General features: G+C 46.6%; 3 protein-coding genes across 3 annotated transcripts; all 3 read right to left on the reverse strand.

Annotated features, from left to right (window-relative positions):
- Position 1: 1 nt before the first annotated feature.
- Positions 2–2,207, reverse strand: LOC126539900 (uncharacterized). The gene has a single exon (XM_050186718.3). It carries the CDS (start codon positions 2,068–2,070, stop codon positions 115–117), a length of 1,956 nt encoding a protein of 651 aa, XP_050042675.1. The 5' UTR covers positions 2,071–2,207; the 3' UTR covers positions 2–114.
- A 7,788-nt stretch (positions 2,208–9,995) lies between these two features.
- On the reverse strand, positions 9,996–12,326 carry LOC126540426 (uncharacterized; the record flags this gene model as incomplete). Its single annotated transcript, XM_050187241.3, has 1 exon — positions 9,996–12,326. A coding segment is annotated over one exon (774 nt), but the record flags the coding sequence as incomplete, so codon positions are not given.
- Positions 12,250–14,372, reverse strand: LOC126539908 (uncharacterized). Its single transcript, XM_050186729.2, has one exon. The coding sequence runs from the start codon at positions 14,145–14,147 to the stop codon at positions 12,330–12,332; it is 1,818 nt and encodes a 605-aa protein (XP_050042686.1). The 5' UTR covers positions 14,148–14,372; the 3' UTR covers positions 12,250–12,329.
- Between the last annotated feature and the right edge of the window lie 5,161 nt (positions 14,373–19,533).

Consider the following 19,533-nt stretch of genomic DNA (forward strand, 5'->3'; position numbering starts at 1 on the left):
CAAGTGTAGAAATGAAGAACGTCAGCAGAAGTTGCACAGGCAGCGAGGCCTCATCATGTCCTCATGCTAGATAGATGATGTCGATCACCAATGTGCCAACTGCCCATATTCATTTTAGAGAAGCTTGTTGGTAAGAATTTCATACACCATGCGCCTCCTGAAGTATGGCATGTTCAACTGTTCAAAAGTGATCTTCGCATCTCTGGTAATGTACTCCGCATACTTCAGTGCAAACATGCCACAGTCACTTCCATTCATTTGGTGCGGAATGTCTTTCACAGTCTCGTAGGTCCACTTGGATAGATCAAGTTCCTTCTGCTTTTTGTCTCTACTTTCTTCCTGGAGGTACTTGCGCAACGCCTCGAGGCACTCAGGATTTCTGCCGCCCATGGAGTCATAATAACGAATTGTGTTGTGTCGGAAGTCAATGACTGCCAGGCACCAGTGTACGCCCAGATGTACAGGAACAAGAATGAGGTCGTGTGCAAAAATATCCACTCGTCGCGTCCAACGCTTGATAGCAGCATAACCGCTGGCAAGCAGCTTGGGGTAGAAGAAGGTGTTAAAGGCATACACCGAAGGCAGGCCCGGCTGTGTGCGGCCGCGTTCCATGAGCATGTTCATGTAGAAGTTGATGACCTCATCATTCAACCAATTCAAACCAGCAAGTGTTTCCATGTCCTTCCGCGTCACCGTCAGCTTGAATCCCGTGGCGATCACTTCATCGGCAGGAGTTGGCCTCAGGGCTTTGTCGATAGCAGCTTCCATCTTGGGTGTTAGCTTGGGGAGCACTTCTTTCTTGATCACTTCTGCTTGGACCTCCGTTACAGGAGGCTTTTTTCTTGAATGCAACGAATAAGTTTTCTCTAGCTGGACTTCTAAACCCTTCTCCTTGGATATTATACATGCCTGAGCAGTTTGGTCCATGTGTGTGAGCTTGTCTTTTAGCTCCTGGAGCCATGCCGGTGAAAAGAAGTGGCTGGAAGGAAGTTCTGGCACTTCAGGCGACGACGAGTGCGCCGTTGATGACGAAGACGCCGACGAGTTCTTTGCTGTAGGAGGATCACGAGCTAACGAAGCTGCCCCGCGAGTTGGCTTGGGAAATGTCGACGCAGGAGTCAGCAAGGGTTTTGAGGACGCCTTAATTTTCGAAGGTGTCAAATGCCTCGTCGAAGAAGGCGAGTTCGTAAAAGAGGCAAGGGCTGGCCTATCACCCCGCGGTTTCACAGCCTTCGTCGCATCTGGCGATCGGGATCTCGAAAGAGGCCACTCGGTCTTCGTGAAACCAACGGTGCTATTGGAGGCAATGGTACTCATGGATGCATCCTGCAAACTTAGCTTCATATTGCAGTGCGGAGCGGTGCACTGCTGCCGAAGAAGCAACTGGTATTCGCGCTTCTCTTGAAGGCGCATGCAACTGTACGGCGTCGAAGCCAGGTAGCGACCACCATTGCGCACTGGAACCGCGGAATCGGCGTTTGTTGGACTCGGTGATCTCTGCATCTCGGGACTCAGAGGCTGGGACCTCTGCGTATGCGCGCCGCCGGCTTTATACAGTGATGAGCTGTGGTTCTCGACGGGCCCGCCAAGCTCCGGCGTTGGCTCGGGGCGCTCAGCCGTCGATAGCAGCGACGCTCTCGACGCAGAACCGGACGAAGATCTGTCGTTCTGGTTCCGCTCCAGAGGCCAGAACGTCATCTGCTCGTGCAGAGGTTGCAACCGCGGCACAACAGGTCGCTGGTGAGGAGGTTCAGGTGCCGTCGGAGTGAGACAACTGACCGCCTGGCCGACAAAGTAGTTTTGCATCGGCTTGCGGATCGCCCAGCGCAGCCAGCTCTCGTGACGATTATCCGCTCTGCCCGGCCCTGCCAGACGAGTGTCGTTCGTGCGAAAGTGCTTGCGTTTGTTCCAGGCCTCGACAATGACATCGTCGTCATCATCATTGTCACTATCCATGCTTTCGTCGCGTTTACGTTTCTCTGAAGCGCGCCGGCGGTCCTCCGGCGGTACGCCGTCCCTGTGAGAAGGTAAAAAGAAACGGAGGAGCTTGGCTTTCAGTCTCGCCAACATTGGTCAGTCCGTCTGGCAAGCCAGTGTGATCCACCAGAAGATAATTAATACTGTATTCTAGTGAACTTATTTCTTATAATCCATCAGAAATACTTGACTTCGATGTGAGCCACCCAGCGTAAGTTGGCGCAAACAAAAATGGCGGACGGAAACGAGTACCTCAGCGTTGCTTTCATATGTCCATTTCGTGTCTAACATCAACGGGAGTTCGTTTATCAGCCCTCGCAGTGCCGTAGAATAAGGAACCGTCGTAGTACTTAAGAAAACTTAATTATCTATGTTTTTATTAACGTACTGTCAGCAGAAACGAGAAAATCAATGATCGCGGACCATGCTGTATTTGGCTCAGAGCGAAGTGGGGGCTCACCGAGTACCACTAGCCATTGAGTTTTATAATTATTGTATGAAACTGTATGCCACTAGCAAGCCACTCACGTTTTATGGTTCACACTAGTATGGTTGATAGAAAAGATGTTGGAAAAACAAATACCTATCTTTGGCTCTTTCAAGCTCTTTTCTTGGTTGGCAGATGGTCGGACCGGAAAACGTTCGTTCGCTCGATCATTTCTGTAGTAGCCTACGCGGCACCTCAGAACAGTAAGCAAACTTTTTAGGCCAGCTCCTTGACCATGTCAATTGACGTAACGTTCCTTTGTTCTTTTTCTTTTTTTACGTTGCCGCAACTCGGAATGAGTGCGGAAAAGGAAGAAACAGGAGACTGGGGGCCACTGGCACAAACCCAGATCAACAATTAGGCAGCGAACTTCATACAGTCCATATTAGTGCACTCAAACGAGGGAGTGCCTCCTGTTCTTGGTAATATTATTGCTTACGATATAATGATCGCAGTACGTTAGTGCCAAACTGGTGGCAAGCGTATTAGTCGCAGGAACTGGTCAAGTATACGTAGATGCCCCGCTGGTAAAATAACTTGAAAGATGTGCGTCTCTGTGCAGTGACGTTGACATCGAATCTTTCTTGTCATTTGCGGCAGTTGAGTTGAGTTGAGTGGTTGTAGGCTACTGGTGGGATTAGCCTTGCAGTAGCTGCCGGCAATTGCTCCACCGTAGCGACACTTAAAATACATAAATCATATAAATCAGACACAGACCTCACAACTACACTACACATAGTCACACCTAAGGTCACCATGTGGAGGCCAAATCCGTGTCCTGCAGGTAATTTAAAAGAAGGCGAGAAACCTCCTTCCTATCTAACCGGTTCCCGCGCGGGAAAACAATGTCCTGTATAGAACTGTGGGGAATTCCTGTCCTCTTGAGGGACCCGAATAACACGCTCCTTTCCGCGTCATACAGAGTACAGCACATAAGGTAATGTTCTATGTCACCGCACACACCACACGTTGAACATAATGGTGACAACGCCAGGCCAGTCTTACACATCCACGCAGGGGTACGAGCAGAGCCCGTGCGAATGCGGAGCAGTAAAGTGGCTTGGTTTCTTTTGAGACCCTTAGTCACACATGGCTTGTGAGGTGAGCTCCACAAAGAGTGGAAGTGGCACGACACCGCTTCTCTGAAGAGTCTCTTGTCCTCTTGAGGCACTTTTCTCAAAGGATTCCCAGACAGCGCTCTATGGGCAAGGCTGTCCGCCATCTCGTTGCCTATGATACTTATGTGCGAGGGCACCCATTGGAATCGTATGGAGAAGCCTTTGATAAGGAGAGTGTGCACCGAGCGTAGGGAGCTTAGACATAAAGCATCAGTAGGGAACCCATACTCTAACCTTTGAAGGGCGGATTTCGAATCTGTAAGAATGACTACGGGTTGAGGCGTACAAAGCCGTAGCTTTTTTAGGGCTGCCTCAATGGCAACGCTTTCGGCCGTTGTGGAGGACTCGACTGTAGTGAAGCGAACCGACCAATCATACTTTAAAGCGGGAATATGAAAAGCAGCTGCACTAGATCCTCTGACCTTGTCCACAGAGCCATCAGTAAAAATTTGAAGATGACGTGCATATTCAGTTTCAAGATGTTCCAGTACGAGCGAACGTGTTGCCGCCAAAGGAGAACTCCGCTTAGCACGAACGTGAGGAATTGTCAACGAACAATCGAGGCTCGCGAAAGACCAAGGTGGATTCAACCTCTTAGTTCGACCTCTAGCGTCAAGACCCAGGTAACCAATAGTATTAAGGGCCAAGTACGCTCGGGACTCGGATCTCTTTCGAAGGCTCTGTAGAAGGGCTCGACCGGCTATCGTCTGTTTGAGGCGGCCAATTTGCATCAATAGCCTTTGTGAAGCGACTAGGCTAAGAGGTCTCGATAGAGACTCATAAAGTACTGCATTATTAGGAGCAGACTGCGGAACGCCAAGAGCCCTCCTTAGGCCCTTTCTGTGCAAAACCTCAAGTCGTTCCAGCTGTGATAGTGAGGGGGAAATTAAAGGGAGCTGGTACATTATTCGACTCGTCACTAGTGCATCGTGCAGCCTGATCATTGAAGAAGGGTGATTTCCCCATTGCTCACTTGCAACTCTACGGATCACATTGAGACGCGGAGATAGTGATGTCACAATAGAGTCCACAGCTCGTCGCCACTGTAGACGGTAGTCAATAATTACGCCCAAAAAGCGTTTGTACTTCAATTGACGAAGGCAAGATTGATCAATGTCTATCTTCAGCCGCGCATACCGTCTTCCTCTACCTGGAAACATGATGAAGCCAGATTTTTCCACCGAGAGAGTCAACCCTACACCTTGAAGGTAATTTTGAACTGAAAGTAAGGCCTGTCGAGCTATCAGAGCTAAACGTTTGTGTTGATATCCGCTTAACCAAATACAAATGTCGTCCGCGTATATCGACATATGGATATGCCTGCAATGTTTTTGCACTTCAGCGGGAAGACCAGCCATTACAACATTAAACAGCGTCGGGGAAAGAACACTTCCCTGAGGTACACCTCGCGATACCGCCCTTTCGGTGCTTATGGTACTTCCTAACCGCACTTGGATTTTACGATCACTGATAAGTGAGTGAATGAAGCGCAGAAGATAGCCCTGTACGCCTATGTCCATCAAGCTATTTAGTACTGAACTTTGAAGTACGTTATCATAAGCCTTTGATACGTCTAGGAAAATAGCTAGTGTTGAGAGGCCGAAAGCTCTTTGATGTTCAATGTGGCTTATCAAGTCCAAGACGCTATCTTGCGCGCTTAGACCTGTGCGGAATCCAGTCATGCATGTTGGCAGAGCCCTTCTTTCTTCAAGCCACCATGATAAACGCTTACTTGCCAGCTTCTCCATGAGCTTAGCCACACACGACGTCAATGATACAGGTCGATACGAGGCCAAGTCTGTCATTTCTTTGCCGGGTTTCAGCACTGGGACAACACAAGCCACCTTCCATGAAGGAGGGACGTCGCCAGTCTCCCATACTCGATTGAGAAAGCTTAGGAGCATCTTCCGGTGTTCTAGAGGTAGGTTCTGCATCATCTGGTTGGTAATGTCGTCAGGACCTGGTGCACATCGACGCCGCAGGCTGCTGAGTGCTGTCTGTAGCTCTCGAAGTGTGAACGGGGCGTCCATAACAGACGTAGATGTTGCAGGCCGAGCGCACTGATGAATTCCTGAGCTTGCACGTACAAATGCATCTGCAAATTCCTCTGCCAAGCAAGCGAGAGGTTTCTGCTTTAGCAGTGCAAGCGCTTCGAAAGGCTTACGAGGACGAGAATCACCAGCAAGGCTGCCAATGACTCGCCAAATTCTCGTCATTGGTGAAAAAACAGACAAGCTGGCGCAGAAGGACGCCCACTGCGACCTACAGAGCTTGTTCGTATGGCGACGAATGGCAGAGTTAAGCCTGTTATAGGTCGTCTTCAAGGATCTGTCGTCCTTCTTCCGCATCATTTGTCGCTCCGCCCTTCTGCGCGCTGCGCAAAGGTTCCTGAGTTTTAAATCTGGAGTCGGAAAATGATTAGGCAACTTGACCGCCGTGGTAGCTGCCATCTTGCCATAAATCATTTTTTCTATCACATCTCCAGAAACATGTGCAAGTTGCTCCCTGTATTTGTCCCAATTAACAACATGGCTTCTTTTAGTGCCGCGCGTATTGAAGTCGGCAGTAAACACAAAAATTGGGTAGTGATCACTTCCCATGCGGTCAGGTGCAGTTGACCACTTCACACGAATGTCAGGTGAATGCAGAGTGAGGTCTATAGATGTGGCTGAGGCGGGAGGCCGGAAGAAAGTGGGACTTCCGTCATTGGCCACGCACAGGTCCAAACTGTCGATAACTTCTACCAGTTCGCGTCCGCGGGAGTCTGTGTTCCTGTCACCCCAGACCGAGTGATGGGCGTTGAAGTCACCGCAGATAATTCGGGGCGCTGGGCAACGGTCACAAAGCTGCTGGAGAAACAAATCCATTGCTACCTTCTTCCGCGGAGACACGTATACGGATGCAACTGAAAGAGTTCGAAAGCCGAGCCGTATCTTCACAGCCGCTACCTCAATGCTATCGGTGCAAAGATCGGTAACGTTCACAGCCACATGAGGAATCTCTCTTCGTACGTAAAGGGCGGCACTTCCTGTGGGAAATGACTTTATGCTGCAATTCTTGTGCGCAACATATCCAGTCAAAGATCTCCCCCTTGGTAGGCCAGCCTCCGAGAGCGCCAATACTGGAACACAAGTTTCTTTCAAAAATAATTTCAGTTCTGCTAATCGACTTAGAATCCCAGCGCAGTTCCATTGCATAATAAACGGCACTTTTCGGTGATTTTTGGTTGCACGAGGTTGAAGAAAACTAGCCATATTATAAGGCAAAGTTCGCTGCGAAGGCGGTAATCATGGACTCAAACGAAAGAACGAGCTGTAGAAAGGTCTTCAGGGTGCCAGCCTGCATCGCTTGAACATAGGAGCGGAGGACTTCAAACAGAACTCGCAGAAGGTCGGACAGATCCCGATTTTTGAGCTCCTTATTTTGTTGAACGCACTGCCTCACCACTTCAACAAAAGATGCGGACTGGGACTCACTCTTCGTCGCTGCAGCTGGTTTCTTCGTCTCTTTTGAGGCAAGGGAATGTCCTCCTTGTCTTCGAGTCTGGTTGTGATCTGGTCGCTGAGGAACTTGGACAGTTTTGGTTGAAGCAGATCGAACAACCGACTCACTCACAGAGGACTTTGCCGTCTTGCTAGGGTCAGGTCGCTCACTGACGTCGCTTGTTACCAAGCCACGAACTTCCGACTCTAACGCAGGGAACTTGTCACTTCCAGGTGTCGGCTTCTCAGTAGGTCGTGGTTTGGGACCACTAATGAAGGACACTCGACGGTGTAAGGCGCTTACACGGAAGGGGCAGCCACCGAAACTCGCTGGATGGTCGCCCCCACAATTAGCGCAAGCAAAATCTGCCTTGCAGGCTTTGTAATCGTGGGCGCCACCACATCGTTTGCAACGTTGATCTTTGATGCAAACTTTGGCTACATGCCCAAAGCGTTGGCACTTAAAGCATCGGGGAGGAGTTTCAACGAATTCTTTGACTGCATGCTTGGTGAAACCGAGGTTAATTTTCTCTGGGCGCTCGGTGTTGGGAGCAAACGTTAGCACAACAGAGGTAGTAGGCTTCGCTGCCCATTCTTTTTCTTGAGTTTCCACCCGGCGCATCATACGTTTCACGTGCAATACACCTTGCGGTTTCAAGTAGTCAAGAAGGTCGCTTTCTGAATACCACACTGGTACTCCCCTAATAACACATGTGTTCGTCATGTAGGAGTGGGGCAACCGGGCTTTAACTCTTATGTCACAAAGCTGAGAGCACCGGAGAAGAACGTCAACTTGCTCTTCCGTTGCGATATCTAGATGAAGAGCACCTTGCGTAGTGAAGCGACTGCGAATCGGAGCAGATCCCAGCAGCACTTTAATGGCTTCGAAGAGCCTGATAGGGTTCTGCTCTCTAAAATCAGCACCTTTCTCTGTTGGTAAAACTATCACTGGGATTCCGACCGTTCTTTGCTTCCGATGACTCACCACCTTGAAGCCGTCGCTGTCCACTTCCGCCATATCAGCCACTTCCTCGTCAGGGCCGACGATAGTGGAGTCGTCCCCACTGAGCGATAATGACGTACTGGACTGCTGATCGTCCCTGATGACTGGCAGCTCCACGCCTTGCGAGGCCATGGCCGCCTCCGCCACGCTGGCTTCCTTCGGATGGCGCTGTCCCTTTAAAGATGTCGGCGCCGGAGCAGCCGTACCCTTTCCATAGGGACAGTACCGCCTTAAAGATGCGGCCGTCTTCCCAGGATATAAATAACTCACTCAATGAATTGCAAAACTTAGGGAAAATTACAGAGCTGAGGTGACAACAGATCGAACAGCGTCGTCGTCTTCTTCCTCCTTTGCGGCAGTTGTAACCTCGCTCTGTCTGCTTTAGCCTTGTTGAGGCTGTAGCTTTTGCAGAGGACTAGGGTGTACTAGAATAAGGCTAAGTGAGATGAGCGGCGGGGCCCGCCGGGTGCCGACTGTGCCGCCGACGAAAAGTACTGTGGCGGTGCTGCCATCGAAGTGGATTAGGCCGCATCAAGGTCGCGCCGATGAAAACTGCTGGCGATACTTCTCGGAAGGGTTGTTCGTATTATTTCGCGCGCTGGTATATGCAGATTTATATATATTTTTTCATCTGCGTTTCTCAAGACCTACTGATGGAAAACTGTATGCGCAAAAATACACACTAGATACACATGCTGCTTGACGAACAAGCAAAATGTTTGTTCTCCAGAGGAATTAAAGCTGACACTGCGCCCGCAATGCACCTTCTGCATAAATAAATAAATAAAAGAAAAAGAAAGGCATCTATTCTTCGGGCACAAATACACGTCATGTGTTATTACGAACACTATCTGAGCGGTCTGAGCACGTATATAGCTAGCTTGCGGTTTGCCGCTTAAAACAAAATAACAAAACAAAACAAAAGCCGGCGCCCTGCTCAGGCTGTTGTCAGATTTATACGTTGAGTATACTTACTGACGAAAAAGAAATGCAGCGCCGGATTCCGTTTATGTTTGCTTCTTCCTTGCGCAACAGAAGGCTCAGATTTAATTGGTACGTGGTCTTATTATTGCGGTCGAACCTCGTGCGACGAAAACAGTTGTTTCTATATACTCATCTTTGGCCTGTAAGCCGAGTTCATTTTTTTCCCGGTCCATGCTGATCTTTTTCTTTTTGATTTATTTTTTTATGTCGGCGTGGTAGCTTAATTATAGTGGTTATGGCGTTGGCGCTGCTGTATTTATTTATTTATTTATTTATTTACAAAGTACCTACATCGCCACAAAGGCATTACGTAGGGGGGAACAAAATACAACCAGTAATACAGAGAAGCTTTCGGACAGATATACTGACAAACAGAGTCACTACAATAACTGTTAGAGAAAGGCGTACAAGTAACGTGAAACAAGCAGGTTCCAAGATATATAACACATACATTTGTTTTACAAGAGCGCCGTCACAGCATTGAATAGAATAGTTCGTTATTTGACACATTTACTATATGATTTGATAAACTGTTCCATTGTCTAATTGTTTTGGGGAAAAAAGAGTAGTAAAAAGTGTTTGTTCTGCAGTTATAGGCTGAGATCTTTTTGTTGTTATCACAGCGACTCGATATATAATCTGGTTCCAGGAGATAGTTATAGCGATTAATACCTGTCTGATTATTATATATTCGGTGCAATAGTTTAAGCCTTAACTTCTGCCTACGCATATGTAGTAGATCCCATCCTAAAGTGGCCTTCATTTCGGAAATGCTAGAGTACGGGCTGTAATTATTGCAAACAAACCTTGCTGCTTGGTTCTGTAGTTTTTCCAGTCTATTGATGAGGTAATCTTGATAGGGATCCCATATTACACAAGCATAATCAAGTATTGTTCTAACATGTAAGAAGTATAAAGTTTCTTTAACTTCGCGTGCTGCCTGTTTAAAATTTCTGCGAATAAAATGTAACATCCTGCTAGCTTTTGCTATGACAGTGTCAATCTGTTTATGCCAAGTGAGTGATTCGGTAAAATAGACTCCTAAATACTTATATTCCGACTGTACGTCGATAAGCGTGCCATTGATGTTATATCGTTGCTGAAATTTGGATAATTTTTTGGAAAAACTTACGCTACTGCACTTTTTTATATTTAAGTTCATGTTCCATTTTTTACACCAGATCGCTACCTTATCTAAATCTGTTTGCAATGTATCTATGTCATCTTCAGTGGTAATTTCTCTGTAAATCACACAGTCATCAGCAAATAGTTTTATGGGTGATGTAATTAGTTCGACAATGTCATTTATGTAGATTAAAAATAGCAAGGGCCCCAGTACGCTTCCCTGAGGAACGCCCGAAGAAACAGTTATTGGTGAAGATGCAACGTTGTTTAAGACAACAGACTGGGTTCTTCCGTTTAGGTAGTTGCGTATCCAATTTTGAACGTTTTCGTTTATATATAATGCAGCGAGCTTTACATCTAGGAGCTTATGGGACACAATATCGAAAGCTTTTTGAAAATCAATAAAAACGGCGTCTACCTGACTATTGTTATCAATGGTTTTAGATAACAAGTGCTGGAATTCTATTAGTTGTGTGTTGCAGGAATAGCCTTTTCGGAATCCGTGCTGGGAAGGTGTAAAAAAAGCGTTTGAGTCAAGGAATGCAGATATGTTACTATATAAAATGTGTTCGAATATTTTGCAACATATTGACGTTAGTGAAATCGGCCTATAGTTTTCTGTGAGTTTTCTGTCGCCCGATTTAAAAACAGGTGTCACGCTTGCCGTTTTCCAATCTTGGGGAATGAGGCCTGTTTCAAGGGAAAGCTTATAAATGATCGTTAAATACGGAGAAATGATACCATGACACTCTTTAAGGACTACTGGCGATATTCCATCAGGTCCAATTGCTTTTGTGTCATCTAAATGCCGTAATAAAGAGTCGACGCCACTAACATCAAATTCAATATCTGGCATCATATCGCCTCGATTGGCGTTGTTCAAAAGCGAAGTCTCCCCAGCAGGTAATAGCGAAAACACAGATTGGAAGTACTTGTTGAAGCATTCCGCCCTCTGATAGTCCGACGTCACGGTTTTGCCGTCAACAGTTAAAGATGGTATCGATATGTCTTCTTTTCGATTTTGTTTTACATATTTCCAAAAAGATTTTGGGTTTTCTCTCAAGTCCTTGTTTAATTTAACAAAGAAGGTATCTTTGGCAGCTTTAATTGTTGCTTTCAATAGCTTATTTATCTCTTGCAAGCGTTTCTGATTTGCCAGACTGGTGTCGGCAGAAAATGTTTTATACGTTTGTCTTGCTTTCCTTACAAGTTTACGTATTTCTACGTTAAACCAAGGTTTTTGTTTTTTTCGTTGCCGCAGGTACCTGCATGGAACATGACTTTCGACTAGTTCAAGTATTTTGTCCCGAAATGCTGACCACAAAGTTAACGGACAGCGTGCATTTGACATATATTGGAAAGTAGGAAAGAAATTTTCAAGTTCGGTCCTGATAGCAGCATAGTCTCCTCTGTTGTAGCTGTACACTTTGCGGAATTTGCGCCATCCGTACTCGCTGTATGTTAAGCTCTATGACAACTGCCCTGTGGTCACTAATACCTGGGCAAACAGTAACTTTTGATATTATGTTCGGCTCATTGCAAAGTACTAAGTCTAGAATTGCATTTTCTCGCGTAGGTTCCAGTACGTACTGCTGCAACCCATTTAATCCGAGCAGTTCTTCGAACTCTGTGTAAATACGGGACCTATTGCCAGCCACACATCCAGCATTCCAGTTGAAGTCAGGCAAATTGAAATCCCCCCCTAGAAGTACGCTATTAGGCAGGAGAGAGAGCATCTCAGACAGCAATCCGAATGAGCCGCTGCTGCCGGGTGGACGGTAGAATGTCCCGTAGACTACATTGTTTCCGTTAGGCAATTTCACAAGGCACCAGACAGACTCAGAATCGTTTTCAAATAAAATTTGTGTACTTGACAATGCATTTGATATCAAAAGGAATACTCCCCCGCCTTGTCCATGCCTATCTTTCCGATAGACAGTAAAACCAGGCGGAAAGATTTCTACATCAGGTATATCCTTGTTTAACCATGATTCGGTGCCCATCACAATCTGAGGTTTAACAGTGGCTACTAAAGACATGAAGTTATCGACTTTGTTCCTTATGCTGCGACAATTCACAAGCAGGACAGAGAGCCGTTCAGGCTGCGAGCAACGTGCTGAGTTATCTTTCGGAGGAACGGAATTCGGAATGCGTCATTTGCCTCTGTCCAGTCGCGCATGCGCCTGAAGTGGAACTGGCATCCGCATATCGCTATCCCAAACAAACGTTTGCCCATTGATGATCAATTTATCATAACTCAAGCGAACACGATTTTCTTTGTTCTCTCTTTTTTCTTTCGCATAATTCCAAAGCTGACGTCTTTTTTCTTGTACGGCTCGGCTGAAATCTTCAGAGATGCTGTACGAAGTGCCTTTTAGTCTGCAAGCGTTTTTAAAGACATTTTCTCTAGCCTTCCACCTTGAAAAGCATGCTACTATGGGCCGGTTTTTGCCTTCTCTGAAAACGCCTACGCGATGAGCCCGTTCAACCGAAATATCATCAAGTTTCATCACATCTTTGCATATTCCACTTATTAGTTTTTCAGACGCCTCCCACGTCTCGTTATGCTCCCTGTCAGGCAACCCGAAAAAGACCAGATTCTGTCTACGGCTTCTATTCTCCAAGTCGTCTAGTTTAGCCATAAATTTATCTTCCATTTTTTCCACCCGAGCAATACGACTTTCTACATTGTTTGTCTTCTCTATTAAGCCCGTAATTTTGGATTCTAATTCACATTGTCTTGTTGTAATTTCCGTTAACTTCGCAAGCACAGTTTCCTGGCCTGTTTTCATTTCTAAGAGAATCCTTTCAATGTTTGTCATTTGGTCACGTTCAACTGCATTCATGGGCCCTGGATTTAGTTCTACATCCCCCGATAGGAGCAGTAAGATTTGGGAAAGCGTCAGGCAGCCGTCGTAGAGAGAGAATAGTAGAGCATCAACGAAGCACAGGCTGGCATGTTCAAGACACTCAATCATTTGTCGCTTGCTAATGGGGCACGACACTCTTAAAAGCATAACATTGCTAGAGCGATAACACTTAGTTCCATTTAGGTAACTGACCTGGTACATGAAGAAGCGTGAGTTTGTGCCGAAAAGAGCGTCGTGCCCCAGTCGCTCTAGGCTTGGCTGGTCCTTTATATGGCCAGCGCGCAGCGGAACCGGAAAGGTTCCCCGATGCGCAGATTCCACTTCGGTGCGTCGGAGATCGTACACGATTTCCAGCAAATAATCTTGCGGACCGTGTAAGACATGAGCAGATGATTGCAGATCCGTTGTAGCAGCATCTGGCCAAGGTTCGGTGAAGCCATGTTCCACCGCGAAGTCGGCGTTCGCCACGACAGCGAAGAATCCGAGCAGCACCTGGTACATGAAGAAGCGTGAGTTTGTGCCGAAAAGAGCGTCGTGCCCCAGTCGCTCTAGGCTTGGCTGGTCCTTTATATGGCCAGCGCGCAGCGGAACCGGAAAGGTTCCCCGATGCGCAGATTCCACTTCGGTGCGTCGGAGATCGTACACGATTTCCAGCAAATAATCTTGCGGACCGTGTAAGACATGAGCAGATGATTGCAGATCCGTTGTAGCAGCATCTGGCCAAGGTTCGGTGAAGCCATGTTCCACCGCGAAGTCGGCGTTCGCCACGACAGCGAAGAATCCGAGCAGCACCTGGTACATGAAGAAGCGTGAGTTTGTGCCGAAAAGAGCGTCGTGCCCCAGTCGCTCTAGGCTTGGCTGGTCCTTTATATGGCCAGCGCGCAGCGGAACCGGAAAGGTTCCCCGATGCGCAGATTCCACTTCGGTGCGTCGGAGATCGTACACGATTTCCAGCAAATAATCTTGCGGACCGTGTAAGACATGAGCAGATGATTGCAGATCCGTTGTAGCAGCATCTGGCCAAGGTTCGGTGAAGCCATGTTCCACCGCGAAGTCGGCGTTCGCCACGACAGCGAAGAATCCGAGCAGCACCTGGTACATGAAGAAGCGTGAGTTTGTGCCGAAAAGAGCGTCGTGCTTGCGGATTCAATCCAGGGCGCGGAATTCAATGGTCGGGCAAATTGGAAAAACACTTGTGTACTTATGCTTAGGGGCACGTTAAAGAACCCCACGGGGCGAAAACTAAACCGGGTGCCTTATAACCATATCGTGGTTTTACCATAAAGCATAACTTATTCATTAAAAATATAATAAAGAAAGAAAGTAGCTGTGTCCTTCGACTTTTTTTCTGCGAGTGTAAACAAAATGAAATTATTCTCGAGGGATGATTTTCCAGAAAAAAGAACTGCTTATATGCTTATATATCTTATTTCAAATCTGCATGTAATGCCGTCCTTAACTGTACGTTAGCTCAAATGAGCAGCTATATCTTGTATATTATAAATGGCTGCTTTCAGTTATCCGGGGCACTATCATAACGACAATAATGAAGCAATTAAAGGAAAGGCCTGCTCCACATACACGTATATATGCATTCATATTTCAGTTGGTACCGCGCTCACAAATTTGGGGATAAAGACAAGAGAGAGAGAGAGAGAGAGCAAATGATAAATGAAAGGTAGGGAGGTTAACCAGGACTGAGCCCGGTTGGCTACCCTACACTGGGGAAAGGGAAAGGGTCCGCCTTGAATGGCCTAATGAATGCCGTTTACAGAACCGCGATATCTGTTCTTGATGCATTGCTATGAATTTGTAAACTTCGTGTTTCTATTTTTTTCAAGCGGTCGAATATTTGAAAATCTTTTTAACAAAATTCAAACCCTAAATCGAAATTTTGCTTCCAACAGTCACTAGAACTTGAGATTCTCTCTCAAATACAACAAATTTCTTTGAAATCAGTTCAGGGGTTATCTCAGAAAAACGTTTTTGCGTTTTACATGTATTTGAATAGGCCGCGTCAAAGTTGGGCCCGAGCTAAAGCTTCCTCTTAAGAGGAAGTTTTAGCTCGGGTGCTAAAGACGGAGATAACCACAGTTTTTCTTGTCGTACGAGGCTACTAATGTTCTGAATAGCAAGTAGAGACCTTAAGCTGGCATTGCACGCGAAATTAAGTGTGCGAGGCCGCACAGCTGTAACTTGGGAATTGCAAATAGGTCGATTGACGCGATCAGCAGATACCCCATTCATACAGACACTTTCGATATTGATGAGGCGCCCAATCACGGTCAATATAGCTAGGACACATGTGGCCGATCGTGATTGGGCGAAGCGCGCCTATTTTTTCCGGAAGCGTGAAATTTGCTGCGGCACAATTGGACAGATTGTCAACACTTGTCAAATTTCTACAAGGAATACGATACGTTGGAGGAAGCGTCGGCTAACTTTTTTAGATATATCAGCTTGTCCTTCCAGTGTGATTAATCTTATTTGCCGGCCGTCTGGTACTTGATGCTACTGATGCACCATTCCTTTCCGACAATACATATGATGAACTCCTTGCAGGCGCACCCAAAAATTTTGCGTAAGATCCCGCTATTATTTCTTGGTAGGAATGCTCTCTAACCCTGGATCTGTGTATGCTTGGCTGCTGCTACAGTCATATATTACTTTATCCACGGCCGCTCGATGAAAACGGCCGTGCTTTACCTATGATCCGTGCGCGGGCACAAAATAACGCAAAAGCCACATATATATACACGCCTGCATGCAGTCACGTTGCAACGGGCAAATTCATGCTAGCAGTCTGTTTTAAGCGACTAAAATTGTTCCGCGTCGTTTAAACTTTTCTAAATTATGACACAATGTTGTGAAGCTTTTTTTTTGTTAGACATCATCATCATCATCAGCCTCTGCGATCTCTAATTACCCCTGTACTGCGCCAACCGATTCCAACTAGCGCATAGAATAAAGAACCAACTAGCACCCGTAAATTTCCTAATTTCGTCGCACCACCTAGCCGGAGGTGGGCCGGAGTAAACCCACCCTAATACTGTGTACTGTAGCCCGGATTACCCCTGCTGCCACCTCATGCAAAGCGTCGGAAACTCGAGCGCTCACGCGAAATGCTTGGAGAATTGGCGGAGCAGCGTCGTTTGGCCACCTTGCCCGACCTAACTCACGTGGTTCATACGCATGCGCGTTTTTCTCCAGGGGCGCTATTCTGGACACGCATGGCGGCTGCATGGCCGCCATTATCCGCCATGTTTACTTTCTGATTGGCTGTCGAGAGGTCACGTGTTTTGAAATTTGTGCCGGGAAGCGGAAGTATTGCAACATGCAATTTTGCGTTTTCATCAAGATGACGAAACGTGACGTGGAGCTGCAAATTTTATGGACTAATACATTTTTTTGGTCCTTGGCAGCTATATTGCGATGTCAGCGCTTCAAAAAGAATGTGAGCGGTAGTGCGCAGAAGCCAGTGCAATGCATCTGCAATTGCGCGAATATGTGGTGGCGATCCAAGATGTGCGCCATGCCAGCTTGCTGATTGGCTGAAGGAATATCTCGTGAGGAGCGTCACAGGAAGGGCTGTTTCGTAAACGTCATTTTGACGATGCGTGACGTTGCGCTGGGCCGCCATTGCTGAGATTTTCCGCCATAATTTTTGCTGCGACGAGCTGCGCGAATTATGCTAATGAGCAGCCATATGCAATGGCAGCCTAGAAGAATGCGTATCGCCACATTTTCCCCGTCGTTTGGCACCACGAAAATCTTTTGTTCATAACGCGTGCTCATAGTATTTGCATCGCTCTCGGGTGGTGTTGACATTTGTGTTTGGGGCCATCATTTTTTAAAAGAACGCGTTTATACGAAATAATATTGGTGGAACATAGCAAACTTTCGGCAATGTTGTCCACTTTTCACTGCTGCATTTGTATTGTAATCAAGATTAATGCCTTTTTGCACAATCAAAAGTTATGACAACGGCCTCTTTCTAATTTATAAAAAGAAATGTACGCAAGGCGGCGCCTTGAAGTTTCCTCCCTCGGTGCGAGTAACCAGCGAAATGAACAAGAAATGGCAGCGCCGGCGCTTGCGTCGCGCTAGTGGATATCTCTGGCGCGCGCAACGCTATCGGTGATACTCGGCCGTTTCTCAGCCAGCCGAGTCGAGCTGAGTCACTTGCGTTTCACGAGATAGCGATGACGTGGCCTAGAACGTGCGCGCATCACCACTGGTAGGTCGCGTATGTTGTCTCAAGAAAGAAAACAAGCGCGTTGGCGCCAACCATGCGATGACTCATTCCTTTTCCGGGGACACGCATCCCAGTTATTGAAGCAGACGACGGCTTGTACGCAGCAGACGACGGAAGCGAGAAGCGTTTTCGACGGAATAATCATATGCTTTGAGATAGCTGCTTTATTTTTACTGCGGAGGAAAACTGTTTCGCTTTACCGATAACGCTACATTCAGTGCCTTCATTTCAGTTTCTTAGGCGAAACGTCAAGTTGGCGTCACGTTACGTAAGCAAAACTGGGCCACCAGCGCCATTTTGTTTGCGTCGCGCCTACGTCACGCACCGAAGAAAATGGCGGAATGTCCAGAATAGCGCCCCTGCTCCGCCAATTCTCCAAGCATTTCGCGTGAGCGCTCGAGTTTCCGACGCTTTGCATGAGGTGGCAGCAGGGGTAATCCGGGCTACAGTACACAGTATTAGGGTGGGTTTACTCCGGCCCACCTCCGGCTAGGTGGTGCGACGAAATTAGGAAATTTACGGGTGCTAGTTGGTTCTTTATTCTATGCGCTAGTTGGAATCGGTTGGCGCAGTACAGGGGTAATTAGAGATCGCAGAGGCTGATGATGATGATGATGTCTAACAAAAAAAGCTTCACAACATTGTGTCATAATTTAGAAAAGTTTAAACGACGCGGAACAATTTTAGTCGCTTAAAACAGACTGCTAGCATGAATTTGCCCGTTGCAACGTGACTGCATGCAGGCGTGTATATATATGTGGCTTTTGCGTTATTTTGTGCCCGCGCACGGATCATAGGTAAAGCACGGCCGTTTTCATCGAGCGGCCTTGGATAAAGTAATATCTGACTGTAGCAGCAGCCAAGCATACACAGATCCAGGGTTAGAGAGCATTCCTACCAAGAAATAATAGCGGGATCTTACGCAAAATTTTTGGGTGCGCCTGCAAGGAGTTCATCATATGTATTGTCGGAAAGGAATGGTGCATCAGTAGCATCAAGTACCAGACGGCCGGCAAATAAGATTAATCACACTGGAAGGACAAGCTGATATATCTAGAAAAGTTAGCCGACGCTTCCTCCAACGTATCGTATTCCTTGTAGAAATTTGACAAGTGTTGACAATCTGTCCAATTGTGCCGCAGCAAATTTCACTCTTCCGGAAAAAATAGGCGCGCTTCGCCCAATCACGATCGGCCACATGTGTCCTAGCTATATTGACCGTGATTGGGCGCCTCATCGGTATCGAAAGTGTCTGTATGAATGGGGTATCTGCTGATCGCGTCAATCGACCTATTTGCAATTCCCAAGTTCTGTGCGGCCTCGCACACTTAATTTCGCGTGCAATGCCAGCTTAAGGTCTCTACTTGCTATTCAGAACATTAGTAGCCTCGTACGACAAGAAAAACTGTGGTTATCTCCGTCTTTAGCACCCGAGCTAAAACTTCCTCTTAAGAGGAAGCTTTAGCTCGGGCCCAACTCCGACGCGGCCTATTCAAATACATGTAAAACGCAAAAACGTTTTTCTGAGATAACCCCTGAACTGATTTCAAAGAAATTTGTTGTATTTGAGAGAGAATCTCAAGTTCTAGTGACTGTTGGAAGCAAAATTTCGATTTAGGGTTTGAATTTTGTTAAAAAGATTTTCAAATATTCGACCGCTTGAAAAAAATAGAAACACGAAGTTTACAAATTCATAGCAATGCATCAAGAACAGATATCGCGGTTCTGTAAACGGCATTCATTAGGCCATTCAAGGCGGACCCTTTCCCTTTCCCCAGTGTAGGGTAGCCAACCGGGCTCAGTCCTAGCTGGTTAACCTCCCTACCTTTCATTTATCATTTGCTCTCTCTCTCTCTCTCTCTTGTCTTTATCCCCAAATTTGTGAGCGCGGTACCAACTGAAATATGAATGCATATATACGTGTATGTGGAGCAGGCCTTTCCTTTAATTGCTTCATTATTGTCGTTATGATAGTGCCCCGGATAACTGAAAGCAGCCATTTATAATATACAAGATATAGCTGCTCATTTGAGCTAACGTACAGTTAAGGACGGCATTACATGCAGATTTGAAATAAGATATATAAGCATATAAGCAGTTCTTTTTTCTGGAAAATCATCCCTCGAGAATAATTTCATTTTGTTTACACTCGCAGAAAAAAAGTCGAAGGACACAGCTACTTTCTTTCTTTATTATTTTTTTAATGAATAAGTTATGCTTTATGGTAAAACC

Source organism: Dermacentor andersoni, chromosome 3 (genome assembly GCF_023375885.2).
Source record: "Dermacentor andersoni chromosome 3, qqDerAnde1_hic_scaffold, whole genome shotgun sequence".
NCBI classification, from domain to species: domain Eukaryota; kingdom Metazoa; phylum Arthropoda; class Arachnida; order Ixodida; family Ixodidae; genus Dermacentor; species Dermacentor andersoni.